Source organism: Lycorma delicatula, chromosome 1 (assembly GCF_047948215.1).
Source record: "Lycorma delicatula isolate Av1 chromosome 1, ASM4794821v1, whole genome shotgun sequence".
NCBI classification, from domain to species: domain Eukaryota; kingdom Metazoa; phylum Arthropoda; class Insecta; order Hemiptera; family Fulgoridae; genus Lycorma; species Lycorma delicatula.
The window spans coordinates 144,095,076-144,121,779 of NC_134455.1; the positions used below are offsets into that span (position 1 = coordinate 144,095,076).

General features: G+C 30.3%; 1 protein-coding gene across 5 annotated transcripts; it reads left to right on the forward strand.

The window, feature by feature from the left end:
* Nucleotides 1-24,886, forward strand: LOC142323479 (uncharacterized). Of its 5 annotated transcripts, XM_075363223.1 has the most exons (6): nucleotides 1-739; nucleotides 6,010-6,167; nucleotides 7,124-7,296; nucleotides 11,252-11,392; nucleotides 15,024-15,254; nucleotides 21,928-24,886. In XM_075363223.1, exons 3-6 carry the CDS (start codon nucleotides 7,150-7,152, stop codon nucleotides 21,961-21,963), a joined length of 555 nt encoding a protein of 184 aa, XP_075219338.1. In that variant the 5' UTR covers nucleotides 1-739; nucleotides 6,010-6,167; nucleotides 7,124-7,149; the 3' UTR covers nucleotides 21,964-24,886. The 5 variants fall into 5 exon arrangements, with proteins under 5 accessions (XP_075219338.1, XP_075219301.1, XP_075219310.1 ...); XM_075363186.1 differs by having other exon boundaries at nucleotides 15,024-24,886; XM_075363195.1 differs by having other exon boundaries at nucleotides 1-562; nucleotides 15,024-24,886.
* The last annotated feature ends 1,818 nt before the right edge of the window (nucleotides 24,887-26,704 follow it).

Genomic DNA, 26,704 nt, shown 5'->3' on the forward strand with positions numbered 1-26,704 from the left:
AAAAGAAATACAATGGTGGATTTTCCGTTTAGCTCTACAGATAAACTGGTTGGTCTTTAGCTCGAAGGAACTTCATCCGAGGTCTGCAACGTTTCAGGTTAAACCAACGGCCGTGCGCTCCGACACAGCTCCATCCCAATTTTTTTTCTAATATTGGTGAATATACATAGCTTGAAATTTCTGAATAGTAACAATATTCAACGGTAGAACTAAGTAAAAGTTGAAATTATTCGAATCGAAAAAACAATCATTGAGGTACTGTTTGTTATCGTACCGCCACATGTTTTTATGCAAAATTTGAAAATGAATAATAACGTTTATTTAAAGTGGAAAAAATACATCTTATAATAAAATATAAAAATTACAAAACACAATAAACACCTCATAATATAAATTCATAAACATCATGCATCACACTTTAGGAGGATAAAACTTAAAAGATGTATGTAACATGCACATTTAACGTTAATCAGACGACGTTAGTCAGTGTAGGTTATGTTTATATACCCAAGATTTGTCAGTACATGGAGTCAACATAATCTAATTAAACAACATACGCTCGGTAACAAACTTATTTCTTGTTTAATACATTGTAATAGAGTACGTTGCTTTTTAACAAAGAAGTTGCAAAAAAAGTTTAAGGTTAATGTGCGACTGTTGTTGCATTGGTTGGTTATTTGTGTTCATAAGACCACGCGATGTGTATTATTTCAACATAATAAATGGATTTTTTTTTTGTGTAAGTGGTTTTGTAATTTATGTATTTAAGCGTCAAGAACAAATAATTAAATCTTAACTTACAATTTACAGTTTGATATAACAGAATGGTATAACATGCTAACCTGCACACAAAAATGTAATTCTGATTGTGCATTCCCTTGGCGAGCAAATCTCTTGTGTCACTTTTTCTGAAATACATTCTTTCGTCATCCGATTTTTTCAGCCTTTCTTTAGTGTCTGATGACACCTATGTTTAATCAAACTGTATGTTTATGTGTGCTAAACTATGTTTAAAAATTTGTAAAACCAATTTTCAAAGCCTTATAAATGCAAGCTTTCTTATTGTATGATCGGGAAAATCTTTCTGTTACATGTTAGAAATCTTTCTTAAAATTTGTAATATATATATATTAAGATTTTTTTCAAATTAAGATAAAGAAACACAATGTTTCTTTATCTGAATTATCTGTTTAGTTATCTGAATTAATTAATTCTTTTTATTAACTTATTTGTGTTTCTTTAAATGAATTATTGTTAAATGAATTAAATGTATTGTAAAGTTCTTTTGTACTAAATATCCTTTGTGTATAAACATAGGAGTTAATGGAAGATGAGCTATTTTAATAAAAAAAACTGTTCAAGTAAAGCATAGTAGTAATGCAAGTGGTAATATTGAAGATAATGATTGAATCTGTAGCAGACATGCTCAGTCAGTGCTGTTATAATGGAATTAATCATATTATTAAATTAAATGATTAAGAAAATTGTTAAGCAAATAAATCTAATGACAGTGATGAAAAATAAAGGAAACATGTAAGAAGAAAGAATTTTAAAAACCAGCAAAGGGTATCATAACTTTACTTGTTTACTGTTGACCAATTTTTTATTTAATATACTCTAGGATTTTAAATTTAATGACAGCTATGCAGTATTAAAGTCCAATTGTGAAAAATATCAAAATGTTTTGTAAAAAAATTTGTGTTCAACATTTCTTTATGTAATGCTTGCCTTAAAAATTATGCAGTATTAAAAGCATAATTTAATCACATCATCTTCACAAGTAATAAATTTTTGTAAGTTTTATTAAACATCAGTCTGTGTATTCCATTTCATGCTTGTCATTTAAACTGCATATTTTTGTGATACCAGAGTGTCAAGGGACTCAGGGTCCCTTGATTTAACTCCCGATCTGTGAGTGCACATGAAATAAGTAGCATTTGAAATAATGGGTGAAATTAAAGGAGAAGAATTACAGAAATTAGAATGCATATTAGTTTCTTATGAACACCCATGTCACTATTAGCTTAACTTTCTTTGATGTTGTACATCAAAACAATTAAGAACAATAAAGAACATTTTTTTAAAAAGTGTATCCTTAATTTTTAAGCAACAGTAATTACTAAGTTTAGAATTACTTTAATTTTTTCAGTTTTTTTTGTGCTTCCGTACATTCAAAAGTTGATTTAAAAAATTTTTTTTTTTTGCTTCATTCATATCACTTTATTGAAAAGGGAGCTCCAGATTTCATTATTAGTTTAAGTTTAATGGCAGTCTAACAAAGCTTATTACTCCAAAATTATTTGTTAAACCATTAGGTCAAATTACAATATAAACCGATAAATCCTGTAATTGTTGTCGACAGAAATGGATTATGTTATTAATTTACATTTACAGTATGAATTTGGGAAAAGTGATTAAGCAGGCACAACTGGAAAACAAAGGTTTTGGGTATATATTTGTATGAAATTTTTTATTTGTTTTGGCCAGTAGAATGTGATCAGGTTTCTTGATGCAATGACTGTGTATATAGTAAGCTTTATTATTTAGATATTTGATTAATTATTGTAGGAAGCGTTATTATTAGATAATATAGTGGATAACATAAATTAATAGTTATATGCATAGGTGAACAGTATGTTTTTCATTATTTTAAAAATATGCAGGCTACATAACAGACTGATAAAAAACCTAAATCTTTTTAAAAACAAATATAAATAGCACACACTTGTACATATGTTGATAAGAATAATTCTTGCTGGTTAATACTATTCTTTTCCTCTTTTCTCAGTGTTAAGCGCTATTAATTGTTTCAGGGATTCAATTAATCTCATTAAAATTATTTTCCATCTACAAGTAATGAACAAAATTTATATTCAAATCTTTTTTTTTAACTTTTACTTTTGGAGCAAGTAGAAAACTAAGTATCAGTCAGGTCTGAGTTTTCCTTATCTTTCCCCACAATATTTTTAGTTATGAAAATTTGATAGTTCGTACAATAAATGTAAAAATAATAGTAATTGTAATTTACATTTAAATACTTCGAAGTACCAATACCCATCAATAAGGTTTTTTTCATGGCTTTGTTTTGTTTTTAAAAATAGAAATGGTCTTTATTATTCCCTTTTGTATTGTTTTTATCCATTAATTGTTTTCTGTTAACATAACAGTAGTTCTGTCTCAGTAAAATTTGGATGGAAAATTAATTGTAGGTTTGATTTAAATAGAAAACATTAAAATAAAATATGCAGTTTAACTTAAAAAGATTTTTGGGAGAGCATTCCCTCTTCTATAAATATTTAAGCGATCCATCCTGCATGTAACAAAGGTTGTAAATAATATTTTACTTGCAATTATTTGATTTTAGCAATTTTGTTTCAGAGAACAATATGTGTCTCTTCTATAAATGGTAGTGTTTATGACCACTACCCAAGTGAAACCAAGTACTTCTAGTATTAATATAAAAGTCAATAAAAACATATATCCTAAAATGCTTTGTTTGTGAGTTACTGAGGGAAATCTTTCACTAGCCATAACTCGCAAACAAAGGATTTCAGCTACCCTGGTGAAATGAGGTCTTACTGAAATTTTAGAATATTAATTAAGGAGCACAATTAGTGATTTCTTATGGGTTTTGACTTGAAATATAGGTTTCAGAACTGTCTCTACGGTAGTTTTTGAGAAATGTGTGGTAAAAACCAAAAAATTGGTGTAAAAAAACCCTGTTTTTTATGTTTGATGTACAATAACTTTGTTAAATACCCAATCACTTACAACTTTTAAGCAGAACTTGTAGAGAATTTAATTCTGAACAAAATGATGTTCTGTTTATTTAGAAACAGAACACTTGACCAAAGTACATTCTAAGTACCACTTTATAATTAATGTTCAAAAATGAGCCAACCATTTTCAACACCAAATTTCTTGGTACACTTCTGTACTGCTTTTGTTGCTACAGTTCTTAAGGCTGTCCTAAAGTTGCTCAGCTACATCCATAATGTGGACAATTCCTAACAAGAATGTATTTTTATTTTGTATACAATATTTTTTATTCATCCCCAGATCCAAAAATCTAAAGGTGATAGAAAATGGACCTCCACCGCCGATGCATTTCTTAGAGAAATGATTTAATTGAATGGAAACGGCACAACTGAAGTGGGGAGGCACGCAATGTGCTGGAAGTATTCTTTGCGTCTTAGCAGTCACTATAGAAACATCCTAAAATGCTGCGGCAATTTTTTTTGAAGAAAGTGCAAGTAGACTTCAACATTTTAGCGACCCTAACAGCTGATTGTGAAGTAGGCCACACCATACATTGACGCTAAATCGATGTTGAAAATTGTTGTTTTAAGAGGATTTACATCTGTCAATGTATGCTTATTGCCTAAGTTGACGTTCTCTCAAAGTTAAATTTGCCTTGTCGGCAAGCAAAACATATTTGTATACCAAATTCAGTTAGCTTATAAAGTTGAAGTAAACAAACTGCGCGTATGATTGTTCAAGCGGCCGATTCACAAGCATCTCCTGTAAATCCTGACATAAAAGAAACTACGCGACGTTAATATTCCGTAATGACGCGCTGTTACATTTTACAGAGATTAAGAACATATTTTAAATTTAAATAAATAAATTATACGGTGACTAAAATAAGTAATGATTATTGTATTGTATGTAGATACGGCCGCGTTGTGGATCAATATTGGCTAATTGAATACAGTATAGAATGTCGATTTTTATTCGACCAGTTGTAGAACTCTAAGCGAAGCGGACGGTCTCCTAGGTGTAGATGTTGAACTGGCTGTTTATGATAAGGATGAAACTTGTTTTGTTTAAGTGTCTCCCAACCATCTTAATGTGAATCTCTAATCCCCTCAGAGATCCAAGCGTCGTGTACGCTTGGATAGCGCTAAACTGTACCTATTATTTCATCAATAACAACATCCTGTTGGACAGATCGTTCGTAGCTAATACAAATACTAAGTATAAACCTGTTTCCCGAAGATTGCGAAAACACATATTATATTCTACTGCAGCAGCTTTTGTAGCATTAGCATTATTAGCATTACATACACTCAAAATGGTTACCATAATAGCGTATTCCTCTGCTGTAAATAAGTATGGTTTTACTGTAATAGCAAACCGATCATATTGAAACTAAAATTCACAGAAAATCTTCGCAACGACAGCACGGTTCACAATACCCGATGTATTAATTTACCTTGCAGAATGATTTAAAAACTAATACAGTATTGCGTATTTTAGATCGGTTGTTATTTTATTGCCAGCTTTGTAATAATAATTTTTCAAATATTTTGTTGCATATCTGTCATTAATAAAAGAATTATTATGTAAGTAATTTTTACTTATTTATTTTTATTTTACAATTGTGTAATTTCCAGTTTTTTAAACTTTTTAATAGTAAATCTTGTTTTTAGAGCTTTTTCACTTCAAAAAAGAATTCGGGTTTTCTTTACAATAAATAAGTATTTTTCTGAAAAATGTAGTTACGTATTGTTTCTAAATAAAATTATAATTTTTCTAACTTTCATTATTTTATTCAACTTAGGTTACTTATTTTGTTCAGAATTAAATTCTCTACGAGTTTTGTTTAAAAGTTGTTTATGTTTATTGCCCATTTAACATTGTAAGCCAAATATGAAAAAAGGGGTTTTTTACCCCAATTTACTGGTTTTCACTTCAAATTAATCAAATACTACTACAGATACGGTTCTGGGACCTAGTTTATTCAATTTTTCAGGTCAAAAAACAAAAGAAATAACTAATTCTGCCCCTTAATTAACGTTCTAAAAGTTTCATACGACCACATTTCACCAGGTTAGCTGAAATACGAGCGAAATCTTTCACTACTCGTCGTTAACTCACAACGGAAGCATTTTAGGACATAAGTTTATAAGAACTTTTTTCCTTCCATTATTTTCAAAAGTAGGATAGGTTATAAAAGTCCCTGGAGAACTTCGTGATAAATAACTCTGTATAAATACTCATTTTCAGAAAGTATTGAGTGTTGAACGGGATTCGTGGGATGATGTTATGAACTATGATACATGGAATTTGAAGGCAAAATATGAGAAACACCTTCCAGTGTTAAATACCTTTTCTACTCAGGATTGTGAACTATGCTACATACGAGCTGTACAATAACCTATGAAGTAATTAAAATTTTTTATTTTATTCCTTGCTTTAAGTAATACAAAACTTACCTGAAAACGGTGAATGCCACTCGATATGACAACATTTTTTGAAACCCCGATTTTTAATTTTTTTAGTAGTAATAATAATTTGGATAAAACGGGAGGGTTTTACTGATATTTTTACTCTAATATCGCTTATAAAGCTATATATGTGCACGACGTCTCTTGGCGCCGTTGGCTTCCTGAATGAATGCATGTTTGGTAGGGCCACGCACGCCATTTGGCGCCGACTGCATTTAATGGTTCTCTTAGCAATCAGTGTTAATTTACGCGCAGTATAATTACTTTATTACAAAAATCATTATTGGTTTTAAAATATTATTTATCTGATACAATCTTATTCCCATATTTATGTTTTTTTATTTTTAATATACTGTCGAAAAATTATTCGCCCACGCCACAAAACCATAGACCCTTCTATATATAATTTCGTGTTAGGATAATACAGAGTAGCCATTTTTTTTTTCCATTAAAAGTTGTATCTTATGAAACGATTACCTGCTGCTTGTTCATTATTACAAAAATGAATGTTTCATAATTAACGTAAACAATATTGTTTCTAAATAAAATTACCATTTTCTATATTTTCTTTGTTTTATTCAACTTATCTTACACCATTTTGTTCAGAATTATATTCTCTACAAATTTTGTTGAAAAGGTTATTTATGTATATTGTAATATATATATATATACTTTTTTCTTTGACATTTATTCTTGAGGTATTTCAATATTAAGGAAATATCAGGTTAGAAAGGTTCATGGTTAATCATTCTGGCTTGTATGAAATTTTTATAATAAAAGTAAATGTTATTTAAAAACTTCACATAAATATCACATGTAATAAAAGTAGTTACGAAGTAGTATAATTTAAATTTTATTATCACCTTTTTATTTACAAGGTTTTTTTTTGTTAGAATGAAAAAAAAAATTATTATAGATAATGGATAATTCAGATGACAATTTATTCGTAAATGGAGAGCTCTCAGGTGTTAATATTAAAACAGAAACTGAAAAAGATGAAATTGAAGAAACTGAGTGTTTGTTTTTACAGCCTGTCAAGGAAGAAAATGATATAACTTCTGAACATGTAAGTTTCTTATATGTGAACATTTATAATTTTTTTTTATTTACCTATAATTTGTATGTTTATTTACTTAATGTACTGCTTGGTTTGGAATTCCAACTTCTGCATTATTTTGTAATGATTTTGTAAATACCTTTAAATGATCTCTTTCAAATGCTCTTGGAATGCATCCACAATGCAAAATTGGATCCCTGTCCCTCAATTTTAGGGAAAAGGAAATAGTTGGGGAGACGAGAGAACATCCATGATCTTGTCTCCCCAACTATCCTTTTCTGTAAAACCATGGATATGGTACCTCATGACCTATTACTCTGTCAACAACTCACAAACTGTTGTTACCGAGAATGAGCAGCAGTTAATTATGAGGAAAATTTCACGAGTGCAAAACACAGATGGTTGAACACATTGATGGTCCAAAACAGCTTAATAATATTCATCATTATCACTGTAATACTCTACATATTCTTTGCATGACTTGATGTAAAAAATTAAAATTGTCAACAATATCTTAGCTCTTACATTACATATATAAATATGTATGTGTATTTGCATGTTTGAAACGTAATAACTTTTGGCTGGATAAACCAATTTTGATGAAATTTTGTACAGAGATTTGTGTGTATAGGGCAATTTTTGGGTAAATATCTCCAGGGGGTGGGGTAGATAGTTTTTTATATTAAACTCATACTTTTGTACATCTTACAATTTTTAAAAAAGAATTGCCCCAAAATTCCTTCCTTCACCAAAAATAAATAAGCCATCTTTTTATTTATTGCATATTTTTTAACTGAATTTCTTTTAGTCTTCCCAGGCATAGTAGTAGTAGTAGTAGTAGTAGTAGGGCAAGAAACCCAAAAAAAACTTTTGGGGTAATATTAGGGATGGGGAGCCAATCAAAAGATAAAAAGATTGATTTTTTTAAAAGCTTTTTTTGTTTATTTAAACTTTTAAGTAACTTTTTTCATGCATTATTATTTTTCCACTAAGCAAGAATAAATAACCATTGTCAGGAAAGTATTGCAATTTTTTTGTCAGCTTTTTTGGCAACAACTTGCTTATTTGTATACTTCTGACACAGGGCATGATTGATAGATCATGTGTACAATTTTCATGCATCAAAATTTTCTTAGAAAATGCATGACTTTACTGTTTTAGGTATCTGGAGTGTTTCTACTATCATTTTAATCATCACCCATTGATCTTTCATGAGACCACCTTTTTTAATTGTGTCTACATTATTGTTGGTTGCAGTTGATTTTTGTTAAATGGTAATTGCTTTTATCATCTTTCACTGGCTCTTCCTGGCCCTAAAAATGTGCTTATCCCAAAAAAAAAAACATAATTGATCAGGTTAAGGCTGCGACCCTGAACCTTTTGGACGATTTCCTCTGTTTCATGGCTGAAAAATTGGTTTTACAACAAAATTTTATTGAAACATCTCAAATTTTTGATAAAATTTTTTTTTTGACCACATTGTATAGTATTGTAGAAGAATTTCTATTTCATCGTTCCACTTCATTCTTATAGATGGCATTAATAGTATCTCCAAAAAATTTATTCCTAAAATAGTAATACTACCTTCTGCATTAATTTATTGACATATAACTTTCCCAAACTATCTTCAGTTGTCAAAAGAAAACTGCAAAATGATTCATTAATTCTAGTGACAACATTGAATATATTATAACCCAAAATCACTAAACAATAAAAAAAAGTAGTAATAATAATAATAACTTCCAATCCCATTTATCACTCATTTGGTTTCGGAGCCTAAAATTCATACTGCTCCATCTTCAGGTACTATTAATGTACATTTAGTTCAAAAGGTTTTTGCATTATGTTTAAATTTGTAGATATATCTTTGATGCGTGTACATATATCTGTACTTTATATTTTTGTTAAAACTTGGAAATCAATATTTTCCTTGGAAAATAAAGTTGAGATTTTGTTCTTCAGTCATCTGTATTTTGACTCGTCAAGTTCCAGTTTTTTGTTTTTCTGTATATTTTTAAAGATCTACATGTTATGGTAAATGTATGTGTAAGAAGAGTTCCTTGTGTTATCTGCAAACTTTGACTTCCTATTTGAAGTCTGTATGTTTACTTAACTCTCAAAAAAAATGTTTTTCCATAAAATGTGTTTGAGACTGGTGGTGTTACGTTTCATTTGTTTTCTCATAATTGGTAATTTTTACTAAATTACTATTTCTCTTGATGTTTTATTACAACAGATATGATTGAATATGTTTCTGAATTCTAACTGTGTTACTTCATCAAACCTTTTAATTGGTTATTTATTATTATTCTTGTTTGAATTATTATTTCTGATAACACATCATTTTATCTGTTACTTTACTCTAATATCCATTGGCCATTACTTTTTTTATGACGTGTTTTTTTTTTTATTACTACTACAATCTGTGGAACATTGATTATCTGTATGATTAATTTTCTAAATATTGATCCACATAATGAATAACAGAATTATGATAAATAACATTAATTGAATTGGCAATGTGAAAATAAAATGATTTTTTCAATGTCATACATAGATAGTTATAATCCATCTAATGAATTATTTTTAAGGTGTAATTGTAGAATTTTCCAGTCATTTTAAATCATTTTCAGAGACGAACTTTAAACAGAAAGAGATGGGTACAATTTTTTCATCTAATGGTTTCCAAAGCCAAAAAGGTATTGATTCAGATCATAATCTTTTCAGTAATTATGTAAATATTGATCTTCAAATTGATCTTTTCATCTTTCCTGATTTGGTACAAGATCCTATTTTTATTTGTGTGTGGGTGCGCGTACGTGCATATTGCAATTGCAATAATGCATTTTTTTAATATAATTTTAGTTTAATATCAAACTTAAATGTAGGTGTTTTGGTTTATATTTTTTGTAAGTCAGGCTGGCCGAAAAAACCTATCCGTCTTCCAATCTCAGTATTGTCACCGCAGGATTTAATGAAATTTTATCCTCTTCTATACAGAAGCACATTACATTGTATAAACCTAGACTAAAAGGGGTTTCCCAGCGTGGTCTTCCATTTATCTTAAAACTTTATTTTTTTAATAATATAAAAGCAATTTACATTTAAAAAACAGGCCATTTTCTTTATTTAAAAAATGTTCATATATTTTTAATGATGGAAAATTTCTACACAAAGCTAAGTTATGCTCCACAAAGCCACGTTAGCTGAGGAGATCTTTATGAGAAAGCCTGAAATTTATTTTTCATTTTACATATGCTGTGTATATGTGTATCTTAAAGATCCTGGAGGTGCTTTTAATTAATACTTTTAATTTAAACACTACTTCAGAATTATAAAACTTATGTGCGATATATTTCATATATTATTATATTTCGTGTTGTTCATCAAAAGTTCGTGTTCAAACGTCAATTACTCAGAGCAAATTACCTTTACTTGAAAGGTTTATTGCAATCAACTCTATCATTTAATCTAATTTAACTTGTTAATCGCCGAGATTAATTCTTATCAATTCATGCACTGAATTCATATTCTCTTAAATTAATCTAAAGAAAATTACTCCGGATATGAAGTTATGTTTTTGTGCTTCTTTGTAACTTAATACTTTCAAGAAAACTTACTATTAGAATAAATTCTATTTATTTTATTGTGATTTAACGCCTTCTATACTGAAATTATTGTAAACAACTCTCTTATTTTCCTGCTCTGTTACACTGTGTATTTATAAAGGTTTATTCATGTATTTTTGTATTTAACAGCATTATTCATTTGTTAATTCAGCTGATATATTAAGTAGTATTAAGTCATGCTAATTTCATAATTTCCTGTTATGTTTTAAGATTATAATTATAACATAAGTTCATTTGTTACACTAATAAAGTCCAATTTCTTTTGGCAAATACTAGCTGTGTGTTTTTTGTTAACTTTACCCAACAATTTGAATGAGATCTTTTTTGTGTTGCAGGAAGTTAAGAAATTAAATTCAGAACTACCAATTGATCAAGATCCACTTCACATCGAGGCAGGAGATGTTCCATCAGTTCCTGACCATTTATCATTACCATGGTTAAAATTAGAGCATAATAATATTAAACATGAAGAAGTGGTAAAATACTTGTTTAACTCTATAATAATTCTCTCTTTTGCATATTTATTCATTACATCAAAAAATGATGTAAAATTGCAAATATGTCTGATAAACCAATAAAATATATTTTACAAAACAACAGTATTGTTAATAAACATGAACTTTGTGGAATACATAAAATCAAAGTGTATCAATTGTGTTTATATATATAATATGAAAAACCATCAGGTTGTTCATAAAAAGGTTTTCAGAACACCATAATAATTACAAAAAAGTTAAAATTAAATTTTCAACTGTTATGGAATATCTAATAAAAAATAAAGATAAAATTTGTTTTACATCAATAATAACTGAGAAATTTTAGATATACTTGTAATTAACAATAGTTATAGTTTATATAGTTATAGTTTATTATAGAAATAAATATAAACTTATTAATGAACAAATTGAATTTGATAATAAATTGATTAAAGTGGTAGACTTGACATAACAATTGAATACTTTATTAAATACTATTCTTTATCTACCATGGTAGATATAGGAAGTTTTAAATTTGACAATAGTACATACATACTAAAGATTTTAAAATTTTAACTTTATGTTAAAAAAAAAATATATTTTTAATTACGTATTTTATTTATAATTAAGTGTATTTTATAAAAATTGCCAAATCTATCTATATATATTTGTGATTTGTTGTGGTTTTGGCAAAGCATATATGTTGTGATTTTAAGCAAATATTAAATATATAAATTTATATATATATATATATATATATACATTGTCACGTGATTTTGGCTTGATCAGGATATTGAGAGATTGACAATTGAAAATGCTTATATACTTACAATCTGTTAGTTAAAGAACATAAATAAAACAAGACAAATCAATAATGAAAATAGTAATAATAGTAAGCCACAATAATAAACAACTCGCAATAATAAGTAGAATAATGACAATAATAATATAAAAAAAAAATAATGGTCATAATAATCAGAATCTGAATAATAATAATGAAAACAGAAAACAATAATAATAGATGTCAATAATTATAATAAACAGTGGTTACATACAAAACAGAATTTAAAGTAATCTTCATGTTTTTTCACAGGTAGATAAATAATGAAAAGTGGAATTCAGTTCCATCAACAAAAGATATTAGCATGACCACTAGTCTTCTATTAACAACAATAGTACAATAGATAAGACAAGTATAAAGTTCTTTAGTGCAAATACCTTTGCTGTTCACAAATAAAACTATCCTAACAATCTATGAATGAAATGTACATTTTCTCTTTTGCTTATAGTCTTACAGTAACTCACCAAACCATTTCTTGTTTGCATGTACTGGAATTACTTGTAACATCACCGTAACTGCATCGAATCTAAATTGGAAATTCGCTCCTTCACTGACCTCCTTGCAGAATGCTCTTGCTGGCTGACATCTTACAGACTCTCATCCCACAGACTGACATCATAACGTCTTGCTTAGACTGATTCGCAGAACTAATTTTTAACTGGTTTTCCCCAGAATATTTATACTCATCCTCTTTACCTGCCAGACTGAACCCAACTTGAAGCATGAGAACGATCAGCTACCCTCACATATTCCCATGAAACTCCAAACCTTGGTCTGGTAACAGTTCTCATGGAGCCAGTTTAGCTCCATGAGTTTGGAGTCAATTTAGGTGTGTCAGTGGGCAATAACACAAAAGACGATTGTTAAACGGACCTGTTACCTTTACTAAAAGGGTTCCTTTTATCCCCTTTCTGAATTTCTCCCATTATTATATTTTCTACTATTTTCTTCTTAATTGGTAGGAATTCGTTGCTCAGGTTCGTTATACTGATCTTGTTTATGTTTGCTTCATTTTAATTCTAATTCAAAAGAAGATGAGTTGATGTTTCTGAATCTTTGCAGTATTTGCAGAAAGTTAAAATATGTTTTTTTACTTGAGATTAAGTTAAAATTATGTTAACCATTATAACCTCACATATTATATAAATAAATTTATTCCCATACCTAAAAATTATCTTTACTCCTTATTAAAAAAAAAAGTTTTATGTTACTAGACTATGTTTCATAGCCCTGGTGGCTATGCTAGTACTATTTCCAGGTATATAGAGTTTATATATAGATCTATTAAATAAATTGTGATAAAAATTTACTTAAATTCAATACTGTTTAATTATTTTATCAATAAATAAGGTATTATTAATTTTTGTTATGAACACCTGAGATTTAAATATTCTCTATTATTAGAACAAAAACTTAACTTAAATAATTACTTAATAAATTACTTAATTACCTGCCACTGGTAGCATGGTAATTAAGTAATTTATTAATCAGGAGGGTGGCAAGTAGATAAAATCTCCTGATTGGAGTTGAAAGCGTATCAACGCTAATAGCGCCCCCAAAAAAATTCTGTATAATCTGACATGAGTACAAACAACTCTAAAAAAATAACATCATAGTCATTCTCAAGATAAGGTGCAATGTCAGGCTTACTGTTGGAAGTCAGGAGAAAAGTAGTTTCCCATGTCCGTCTTCACTGAACTGAATACGATAATACATATCAGCAAGACTAGTCCAACAAAATTTAGATGATATTCAGTCCTACAAGTGCCACTTTTATTCAGTTACCACAGCAGGTGTCTATACAGATGCTTCTGGCATGTGCTGTAGGAAAGAGTGAGACAGAAAGTTTAAAAAAATAAAATAATGTACTCTTTATGATGTCAAATTATATGTTTTTACTTTGATACAGAAGGAGAAGGATAAATTGCATTATAAAAAAAAAAATTAATAAATAAAGAATGCTTTGGTAGATGCATTATTTCCTGTGATAATTAAAGGTGTTTACATAACTTTAAAAGCTAAAAAAATACTGCCTAAGAAAGTTTTTCTCATTGAAGTCAGACTCCTTGATACAGCAGTCTACCTGTTGTCAAATCTTTTTTTATGAAATTTATCCTTTTAGAGTTTGTTCTACTATATCAAATTTCACAGTTGTTGAGGCTGGGTCATAGTTTTTGATACCTCTCCTACTTATTTCATATTTTACAGACTGGTAAAAGTCTGGGAATTTTCACAGAAAAGCGTGATTGTAAAATTGCTATCACACATTTTCATTGCTGTAAATCAGATGTGAGATCAAGTCAAATGAGACTTCATAAATCTGGCTAAAACCTAAGTTGATTTAACTTAACTACTTGAAAAAAGTTCATCATAATTGTAGTGGTTTAATGGTTTTTTTAGTTGATCATTCCATCTGTTTATCCAGAAATCATAATCAGGGATAAGCTCCCTGTTAGTTACTTGTTTTTATTTAAGTTATAAAGAAAACCCAAAAATATTATGTAGTTAAAAACTGAGTTTATTACAGTGTTAATGCATCCAATTATTCACTCATGCAAAAAGAACTTTTCTGAGCAAAACATTGTCAAATAACAATAATGAGTACATCTGAATGATCTTAAAGAATTCTCAACTCTTTAGGTCTTTTTATTTGTGCTCCGGACCATTCCTGCTTGTAGGTAACAAACTAAATAGAATAAATAAACATGTAATTGGTAATTGTTATTCAATTTTGTCTTATTAAGATTTCTTTCAATATTAAAATTAATAGAAAATATTTTTGTATTTTAGGATCTTGGCGTGGAAAGAATTGAGTCAGTTGATGAAAATTTGAGTAGATTATCACCAGCATGTTTAATTTCTAGAAGTGACATTACCTTAGAAAAGTGTGAAGAAACAGGTGGTGATAATGAATTAACTCAACAAACTGATGGAAGTGTTAAGGAATTTAAATGTGAATATTGTGAAAAAAAATACAAGTGGAGAAGAAGTTTAATGAGACATATGCATTTCCATACTAATGTAAATATGTATTGTTGCAATTTTTGTCATAAGTCCTTTAGCCTAAAAAATAATTTGATAAGACACCTTTACATTCACACTAATGAGAAAAGGTTTGATTGTAATTATTGTCAAAAGTCTTTTAATCAAAAAAGTGATTTAATTAGACATGTAAATATTCACACCAATGAAAAAAGGTTCAGTTGTACTTATTGTAAAAAATCATTTCGTGATAAAAGTCGTTTATTGAGACATGTTAATACTCATACTAATGAAATTACTTATAAATGTAATTATTGTGAAAAATCATTTAATGATAGAAGTAATTATTTAATGCATTTAAATATTCACACTCAAGAGAGAAAATATATTTGTACTTTTTGTCAGAAGGCATTTAATGATAGAAGTACTTTAACAAGACATCTCAACATTCATACCCATGTTAGAAAGTATGTATGTACTATCTGTCAAAAATCTCTCAGTGATAGTAGTGGTTTGCGGATGCATGTTAAAATTCACACCAACGACAAAAAATATATTTGTAGTTTTTGTAAAAAGTCATTTATTTGCGAAAGATCTTTTACATCTCATGTTAATACGCATACTAAACAGAATAGATATAATTGTAAGTATTGTAATAAGTCATATTTTGTACGTTGCAGTTTATCTACTCATGTGAAGAATAAGCATTCACAAGTAAATTAATGTGTACAGAATTAATTTTGTTAAAACTTAATAATATTTTGTTTTTTCAGACATTTTATATACCATGTAAATGGTAGTATATTCTATGATTCTGCAGACCACATTGTGTCCATTAGACCACTACTGTCACATTGTAGTTGAAATGTTTATTAGTGTTTTGGGAGAACATAAAATAACATAAAAATGAAGCTATATACCATTCTTTTTTTTCATGAAAAATTAGATTAACACTATATCCACGCCACACTGTCCATCAAACAACCAAAACTGATACTTCATGTGGTGTGGATATAGTGGTAATCCTATTTTTTCTTGAGAAACAAGAATGGTACATAGCTCCATTTTTATGTTACTGTATGTTCTCGCAAAAAACTTCATAAACATGTCAACTACAGAGTGGTAGTAGGTTTTATCTAGCCTAGACTTTTTGAATACTACTGTTATTGAACCCCAAAAACCAATGAATTTCAGTAACACATCTAATTCCAAAATAGAAGTGCCTTAATTGGATTTGAATAGGGATTATAAACCACAGAATTAAGATCATAAGAGTTTCTGGGAAAACTGCTCTAGATCTTTCTATCCTTCATAGTCATTCATTTGAGGAGCACTGGGATCAGGGTTAAATCATTAATTAGTCATTAAAATATTTACAAACAGATTGCTATTACAATATGACCCTTTAACCCAACATTTGAACTATAGTTGACATCACTTATCATTCAGTTGATCTCAAAAAAATTTATTATATAAACTAATGAAGCACTTTCAAATAATGTATTAATTCTAGTCACAACTGATCAGTAATTGCAATAGCCATTTGGAACTGATCTGAAATTCAGGGAAAGTGCACTGTACATTTATGACTTTTAACAGAGAATTCCATATAAAATTGTAAATTTCTGCTTAAGTAATCCAAAACAAAGGTTATTCTAAACGAATCATTCCTAAACTGAAAGAAGGATTTTTTTTGTAAATGTTCAATTTTTTTTAAAAAGTTAGTGAACTTTATCAAGTTCAAGTTCAAGTTTTAAGTTAGTGACAAAATTATCAAAGTATATTTTCTGGATCTTGTTTGCTGGAAAAATTTGGCTCAGTTTAATTTTAAGCATTGTTGCTGGTGACACCCAACTCTGTTTAAACAAGCATTTACAGTGAAACCTGTTTAAAACGGAGACCAACGAGATCAAATTTTTTTTCCACTTTTGACAGGTTTCAGTTTTATCTGTTACACCAGTAATGATGAACATACTGTGTGCTGTTTGTGCTAAGTAAAAATGTGTCATGTTAAGAATACATGGCAACGTACCTAGAATGCTATAATCCACTGGAATAATACAGTATATAATTTCTTTAAATAATTAAATTTGTAGGCTTACTGGATACCTTTATTACACAATTAACATTACACTAATTATCTATAAAAACACAATTTTTCAAAAATACAGTACGTATGATTAAGTTTGATTTTTATGGCGATTATTATTTGTGTGATTTCCACATGTCAAGCGAAGTTACCTGCTTTGTCTTTTCTGTAACAACATGCTATTCTAAAGAAGTACGCCCTTTACACAAATACTCCATAAATTCAGTACAATCTTTTCTTGCAGCGAACTTCTGCAAGTCACTTAAGCTTTGGAATGCATCAAAGTACAAGTTTATTTTGATGGGATCTTCAAATGTTGCTTGTTGAATCACCACGTTCAATATGGTCTTCTTTATCTTCATCAGTTGTGGGTTCAATGTTATCATTATCTTCCCGTGTAACTGACAAAACTACCTAAGTTACATTGTTAGCTGTAATGCTGGTAGCTAAATCACTGTCAAGAGTTTACTTATATATGTCTATTTCAGATTCATTAGTACTGCACAGATCTTTTAAAATTCTCATATTTTCCTCTGCTTTATCTAAGACTACAGTTGCATCAGAAAGTGATAAGAATTTAACTTTTTTAAAACATGTTGTTATGGTTTCCTCTTTTATGTTCTTTACTGTCATATGAATCCAGTAGACAGCATCAAGTACTGAAATTGATTTTGCAAGCTCATTAGCACTCTTCACATCATTCATTTTTGTAATAATCGATTGCAAAACCATTCTTCTCTAGAGGATTTCCTTGGTGTAAATCACCCCCTAATCTGATAGTGTGATGCTTGTAGTGTTAGGTGGAAATCAGACTATTTTAACATTAGACTAAATGATATGAGTTTGACTAGTTGACATCTCAATTCCCCCCGATGGAGAACACCCGCCCCTTGTGACATGTCACGTTGCCACACCACCTCCCATCCCCTCTGTCCATAGCCATTATTGGCTTTATTGGAGGTTTTCTTCTTGCTCTCCATCTGATTACATTCCACAGTCATCAGCCAGCCTCAGTGAGATGCCACTGATTTGAATGCCTCAAAAGACATTCACATCAGTAAATTCCGCTCTGTCTTAGCCTTCTCTGAAGGCTACCACGTAGTAGCCCTCAGGAACTGCTAAACTCACAGAAGTACAAAGACCCCGCGCCTAATTCTATTGCCACCTAATGAAATGTATGTGCCTACTTACAGATACGATTTAATTTAAGTACATCACCTTAATTTACCATGAAAGAAAAAACTATAAGTTATTGATTGGAGTGCAAACACCAAAATATTTGTCCCAGAGGACCGTGGGTTTGGTTTGTTCGGGAACTGAGTATAACCTCTAATCTCCCACTTCAGCTCCAAATTTGAGGCTCGCTAAGATGAACTACAAGTTGATTACAACTACGGGTTCCTTATTTGCCTTAATAAGTGCACTCCAATTCATCAGAAAGAATTGCCATGCTAAATAATTAGGTAATCATATCCAGGCGAGTGAGATCACACTCCCGAGCATGACCCCCCCCATTGATACTTGAATTATTCTTATCAGGGCTTGGTGCCAAGCATGCCCTACCTCCGGCCTATCAACTGTTTGGGCAGTACCCTAGCCACCTGGGGTGTTACCACTAAAATGAACTCGCAATAGCCAGTGCAGAGTATGAGGTGAAGTAAACTAGCAAAGTAACTTTATTGAAACATCACAGAGGCAGAAACTGCAGAAAAGTAATACTCTACCAGGTTCCCTATTACTACACAGACAACCTTCAGTGAAAGACTGAAACCAACTCTACTTAAAGTTTCTATCAATCCATCACTTGATGCAATAGCATCTCTGTGAACAGGGTCGACAGCCCATGAAAAATTGCCCACAGAATTCATCACCCAACTGTGCCAAAGAAGCGATTGGGCAATCGCATTAAACTGAAAAATCAATAGCCTTCTGAAACGAAGAGCAGACAAACAATTCCGTATTACAAAGAAGCCTTAAAAACTGCTTGACCTAGTAGATCACCCTTACTAATGGATGGGTGCTACAAAAAGCAACCATGAGGACTCACAACACCTACTCATATAAGACTGTGTATACAGACATCAAGCTTTTAATGAAGTATTCCTAATTACATAGGGAATTGAAATACAGTTCTACTGGATGTAAATTACAGCCACAATCTTCACTGTTGACCGAGTGTCTGCATTCTTTGCACAACTTTTTACAGTTGATGCAGGATGGAGCCTCAGTTTTCTGCATACAGTCATCATGCATGTGACCTTCCTCGCCACAATGACAATAGACCCCTCAGGTTTGTTTACAAAAATTACCTCTAGCTGCTTCAAGGCTTGATTAGCTTCAAGCTTGCTCTGCACTACTTCAGCATAACGCCTCTGCTGTGGTGGAGCCAGAACCAGTTTCTGCACTACTTTGACCTCCTTGGGCTGGGAAGCCAGCTTTTCAAAATCTTCTGCCAGAGCAGAAAGAACTCTCCTGACATGCTTAAGCCTGAGTAAAAACTTATGAAGTTCAACAAACTGTCGATACTCTGTTGGGCTGCATGAACAAGGTGGACAGAACTGCCAGGTCTGCTCTGTGCTGCTTGAAACTCTTCAACCAATGGGTCACCTCTTACTTCTCAGGGGGATGTTCCTACATCTATCATGTTCACTATCTGAACATGAGGAGGTGGACAGAAGAATCTCCGCCCTCCTCTTCCACCCAGACTTCACTATCATATCGTCCTCTATCATGCCCAGAGTAACCCTAGCCTCACTAACCTGCTTATTTGACATTGCTCGCTGTCTTCCTTCTGCTTGAAATTAGGGCAAGCCCACAAATGCAACGACTACTTGCAGCGAGATGCAGGCAGCTTCTATATTCTCCTGTCGCTCTTTGTATCTCTTAGCTGCTTCTGGATCAGTTCATCTAAGACGACCGCAAATTGTTCTAAAGAGAATGTAAGCAGAACAAGGGAATATTCCCTTGCTTGTGCAGGGACTTACAATCAGAAGTCATTACCACCCTCTTGCTGTTGTGAGGCGGGTACATGTCATATAAAAATGCACCTCTATTCTCCGGGTCCTAGGGACAACTGAGAGTCTAAATATGTTCAGTTTGAAGCCCAGGTAACACTCAAAACTAGCAGAAGGTTACCTTCTGCTAGTTTCGACCTACGAACTCAAACAGCACTGCAAATCAAACTCGATAACCACAGTAAGTCTCTGGATGCAACTGGGGACCAAAGAATTGTGACAAGTTGACATCCCAACCCTATAGGGAAAGACACCCTATAAAATTAACTATGATTTGAGGATGACAGTTGCATTACCAAGGAATAACAGAACACGATGGTTTTGAATTTTCATTTTAGAATTAAAATTATTTAGCCACTTCCCCAATATAGAAGAAATCATCTGAGCTTTTTTGTGAAATTGCCAAGTTACAGAGAGTTTATTAACATTAATGTGAGAAAAACACTATGGTCTTGGCAATTTACCGGTGACATGTGATTTTAAAAGTTCCTCGGCCGTGTTTGCACAAAGAAGGACAGAAAGTGTTCTTTTGACAACTTTCCATTGACACATTTTTCTCCTTTTAATGCTAGCGGTTTAGTCAGCAAAGTTCTAAAAAATATTACTGTTTCACCACAGTTAAAAATCTCTTTTTGATCTTAGCCAGCCAGAATGATAGAACATTTTGTCTCTTGTTCCTTAACTACAGACTTATCAACACCACTTGCTTCTCCACAAACTTCATTCTAAACAATATTATATCTATTTTTAAAACTTTCAAGCCATCCATTACAAACTTCAAAATTAGGATTGTTTAATTTTTTATCTAAAAGTAAAGCTTGGCTTTGTAAAATAGGGCCAGAAATTGGCAGATGTTTAGTACTGCTAATGAACCATTCCCACAACAATTTGTTTATTTCTTCATATCCCGTAGTTTTCTGCTGTCTTCATATTTCCATTTTCTTTTAAACACTCATCTATAATTTTTCCTATTCTACAGAGTTTTACTGCATTTAAACTTCTCTATTAACTGACATACAGTCAATTTATCTTTATTATTTAGTTCAATAACTTTAACTTTTTTGTTTAGTGTTATAGGAGTATTTTTACAAGATATTGATGAATTTTAAAACAAAAATAGATTTATAAAATTATGATAAATCGATACGTATACACAATAAAGTACAGTACTGTAATAAGATTCAGACATATACTCAAAAATACAGTAAAGTACAAACACATTGTTACACAGTAAAAACTAACATGAATGATGGGTAACTCAACATACATAACTAGTTAACAAGAAAGTAAACCCTGCTGACAGAAAAGAAGCCTAGACAAATTGCCACACAGTAAACAATGACATTAATTTTGTGGAACGTGTATGACATTACTATAGTTCACTGCTTGCGTGTTCAGCCACCAATTCACATAAATCTGTCATAGCGTCCTTATAGGCTACTGTCATTTTTAATCACCTTCTAAAGATAATCAATTTTCCCTCCTTAATATACATAATTCATACCTATATTTTCCGTATAATTCAGGGTGCCTAACTTTCCATTTCCATGTTGTGGAGGTTTCATATTATACAGGATGATTTACATTAATTTTTTCACTTTTTTAACAGGAACAATATTATTTTCCAAAATGGGAACAAGACTGAAGTCTTGTTCAGGATCCGTTTTGAATAGGTTACATTATGTTGAACAGGATCATTATCTATCCTTGTAGAAATCTCAAATGACCACACATATTTCAACAAATAATTCAAGATTTTGACTAAAAGCAGAACTAAAAATATAAGGTTTGACTTACATCAAAGTGTAAATTAAATAAATAATGTTCAGATATTTGTAGAACTAAAATAAAAATTGTTGCCATAAATAAATAATGTATTGAAAGAAAAATGTTAATTCAATAGTGTGCAAATTAATCTGAACACAGATGTTATCTAATAAAAAGTAACTTTATTCAGAAAAAAAAAACCACTTACATGTATTTCACTTATTGTGAATATCTAGTTATTAATATGTCATTTATTCTTATCACACTACATGATTTGGCATCAATTCAACTAATGTAATACACATTTTTTTATTTCTTAATCATGAAATCATTCCAATATTATTACTTTAATGAGGTCAATTTTTTTGATACATTTTTGAAAGTCATTTTTTTTGATGCCCAAAGATTTTCAATTGGATATAAGTCTAGGGAGTTGCCTGGCCATAAGAGCACTATAATGTTACGTTCTTCAAAACGTTTTTCACTTTTTGGCATTATGGTAAGGCACCAAATCTTGTTAGAATACTGCAATGCCTTGTGGGAATTTTGTTACTACCCTCCTTCATCTCTTGATGTAGCCATCACTTTTCAACATACCATACTGGAAATAATGATTACGGGCCTTCAAATGGAAAACAACCACAAAACATTTTTTTTCTGGGGATGTTAAACTGATTGTTGGACATGATGTATTTTGATTTGCTTTTCTAATGCTATTGAACTCTTTATCCCTGAACATAAAATGTGATTCATCAGAAAACATAACATTTTCCAGTCTTCTTTGGTCCAGTTAGCATGTGCTTTGGCCCACAAGAACCCTTTTTTGCACATTGCTGTATTAAAAGATGCTTTTTAGCTGGCCAACAAGCTTTCTGTCCGGCTGCATGAAGTCAGCTTCTAACAGTTGTCACACGTAAATCTGTTCCACTGGCTGCTAATTCTTGATTTAATTCTACAGCAGATAATTTTGATCAAGTTTACTTTTTCTCACTAATAACAAATCCTGTATTAGAGTAGTTTTTCTTTTATGACCACATTTGCCTTTCCTTTGTTGTGAAAAGGAACCACTTTAAATTGTTTTAAAATTCACTCTCCCTAGTCTAACACCATATTCAAAAGGTATTTGACGTGTCGTACTGGTATGCTCAGAAAGAGAAACAATTCTTAAACACTTTCTTGGAGTTGTGTCCATTATTATATATTCAAGATACACAAAACAGATAGATATGATTTTGTTATAAAAAATGAAATAAACTTTCACAAAACCACTATTTATAACTTGAAAATTTCAAATTAACCAAAGAACAGTAACCTCACATTATACAGACAACATTAATTATAATTGAACGTGGGTAATTTTGATGTGGTTGAGTAGTGTATAGCCATAATATAGGAATAATAAAATATACCCTGAGTTTAGATTAATTTGCATGCTACTGTAATTACCTTACCTTTAATGTAATTATTAATTATAATTCTATTATTTGGTTTGTAATCATTGTTATTGTCACTTGTTTATTAAACAATAACGTGTTCAGTAATCTCTTTATTTTTTCCCATTGATGAGAATTATCTCTTGTCAGTTTTATTGTTTAGTCAAACCACAAAACTTACATTACTTTAGTAATGTCTCTTAGTATGCTTTGTTGTACTCATTTTGCTGCGTAATTCTTGTATCACAGGTATATGTAGTTTGCCTGATAAAGTAGTGTATTTTGAACCATTTTAATATAATTATTATTCTGATAAAGTTTCTTACCACCTTGCTTAGCCCTACTGTTGTTTATATTATTTTGCAGAAATTGCTTAATGCAGAATGACATTTTATATCATTCATCAACAGAATTACCATAAATTAAATTCAGCTTCTATAGTAGATAATTTAAAACAAAGTTCAAATCATAGGATGTTTGTATAATCAGACATTCTACACAGTAAGAAGAATTTATTAGCCATGTTTGTGTAATTTATTTACTTTATTTGACAAAAGTGAGGTAAGATACCTTTTACATGCACATTTCTATACATCCATAGCTTTCAACAAAAATTAAGGAAAATTACTGATAGAATGTGTATCTGAAAAAGATTTTCTTTTAGCCTTTGTGACCACCATTGGGTATTACTTAAGAAATGAAATGACAGTTTTGTAGCATGTGAAAATGCCATGCCTGACTGATCTGGATTAGAACTGGGACCTCCAGATGAAAGGCTGAGACACTACCACTCACACCGCAGAGGTTGGAACAGGTCTGATTTTAAATAACTGTAGTAAGGCTAATTTTGAAGTACATTCATTGTATTGTTATTAAATTGAGGAATCTATGGATTTTCCTGACTAATATTGAGGCATGGTCCCTTAAACACAGATAAGGCCAGTTTTTTTAGACTCCAGAAAACATTTATTGCTGTCATGACTTGACATTACTACTATTACCCTGACATAATGTTGAATCTTTGTTTTATAGAGTGTATTTTAAGGATTTGTAATACTACTAGCACTCCTGTCATGGCTTCACTATATGGTTACTTGCATTTCCATTGCAATTAAATTTTTTTTTTTTAGTCAAGTAACCGCAGGCAGTTATGTTGGATATACAGCAGCAACAGTGGTAGAGGCTGTATTGGTTGAGCCACCATGCCGTACACCGTAGCTCTCCTTAAAAAATTGAAATTAAAAAAAACCCAAAAAATGATTTTTAGATATTTATCTTAAGAGAAAATTTTCAGTCATTCAAATTTTTTACTTTTCTTTACTCCTTTCAAGGTTGAATTTTGAAAAATCTAGAAATTGGTTTATAGATATTTACATTAAGATCACACACATCCAAAATGAAGTTTATATTTTCATTTGTTATCAAGAAATTCAAAAAGTAGTAAATTTCATTGTTACTTCATTTTTACCTGTTAAATTCTGAATTTCAAAATATTCATCCTTAGTTTTCACTTTACCGTTAAGAGCATGTTGCGTATTTTCATCAATTTATCTTCAGTAGTTTTTACTGGGCGTTGATTATGTATCACTCACTACATATTGTTTTATATATACAGATTGAATTTTTTCACAATTAACACCTTGATGGAACATTTGAGAGTTATACAAAGAAACAAAGCAGTTATGAAATAAGATATTCATAACTGAATTTCTTAAGTACATGTAATAAACAAATAAATTGTTTACATTACTACTTTAGTTTGACTTTAAGATTCTCTTCTAACGATTGTTGTAGTTTTCCTCTTTTTTTTTATTAAAAAAGTATATAACTTTTTATAATTAATTATTTTTTTAATAACTAATATGTTTTTTAATTTAAGAATTTTTTAATTTAAAGTTTTTGTAACTTTAAAACTATTTTATTAATCATGCAAAAGATTACACAATATTTACGCATGAATATTAATACTAGAAGAAAAAATTGAGAAACCAAATAAAAAACTAAAATGTACAGATAAAGATAAAAAATATATAAAATTAATTATGTAATACTTGAAAATGATCAAAATAAATTTAAATTAAATTATTATCTTATTATCTAGATTATCTTTTTCTTCTGGCAATTATAGAATATATCTCTTCAGCTATTTTTCAAGTTATGTGATTTGGCGTTTAATACAGAACTAAATTAAAACAAAAGTAATGTTAAACTTTGATATATATTCTTATTGGCATTTATTATATTGCAGTAAATTCCATTGTGATCTCTATTTCCCTCTTGTTGCCACTACAAAAAAAACTGAATTAATACTTCATCATAAGGTAAGAATCCACAGGACAAATTCCCATTCTGTAGAATAAATTAAGATCTATTTGTCTAAGACTATTAGTTTAATAAAGTAACACTGGTTTAGTTATATTCATGCTATCCCACTATACAATATCATAAAACAGTAAAAGTGAAGTAGTACATAGTCAATTTTGAGCATATTTACATGGAAATTCAAAAGTTAGTTGAATTTAAATGCAAATTAGTTGAAAGTAAATGACCTCAGAATTTTTAAATTAAAGAAAAGGTAGGTTTACAGACTTAAACTTATCATTAGAACAAAACCACAAAATTAAAAAAAGTCAAAATTTAACTTTATATCATTATATGAGGTGTGTTCAAAAAGTAACATGAAGTATGAAATTTCACGGGTTGTATTAGTCCAATTCTCAGGGTTTTTTCATTGTTGTATTGGTAAACATGTCTGAAAAGTATCTGTATATTTTTAGCCATTTTTTTTTTGTCTTCAGTCATTTGACTGGTTTGATGCAGCTCTCCAAGATTCCCTATCTAGTGCTAGTCGTTTCATTTCAGTATACCCCCTACATCCTACATCCCTAACAATTTGTTTTACATATTCCAAACGTGGCCTGCCTACACAATTTTTTCCTTCTACCTGTCCTTCTAATATTAAAGCGACTATTCCAGGATGCCTTAGTATGTGGCCTATAAGTCTGTCTCTTCTTTAAACTATATTTTTCCAAATGCTTCTTTCTTCATCTATTTGCCGCAATACCTCTTCATTTGTCACTTTATCCACCCATCTGATTTTTAACATTCTCCTATAGCACCACATTTCAAAAGTTTCTAATCTTTTCTTCTCAGATACTCCGATTGTCCAAGCTTCACTTCCATATA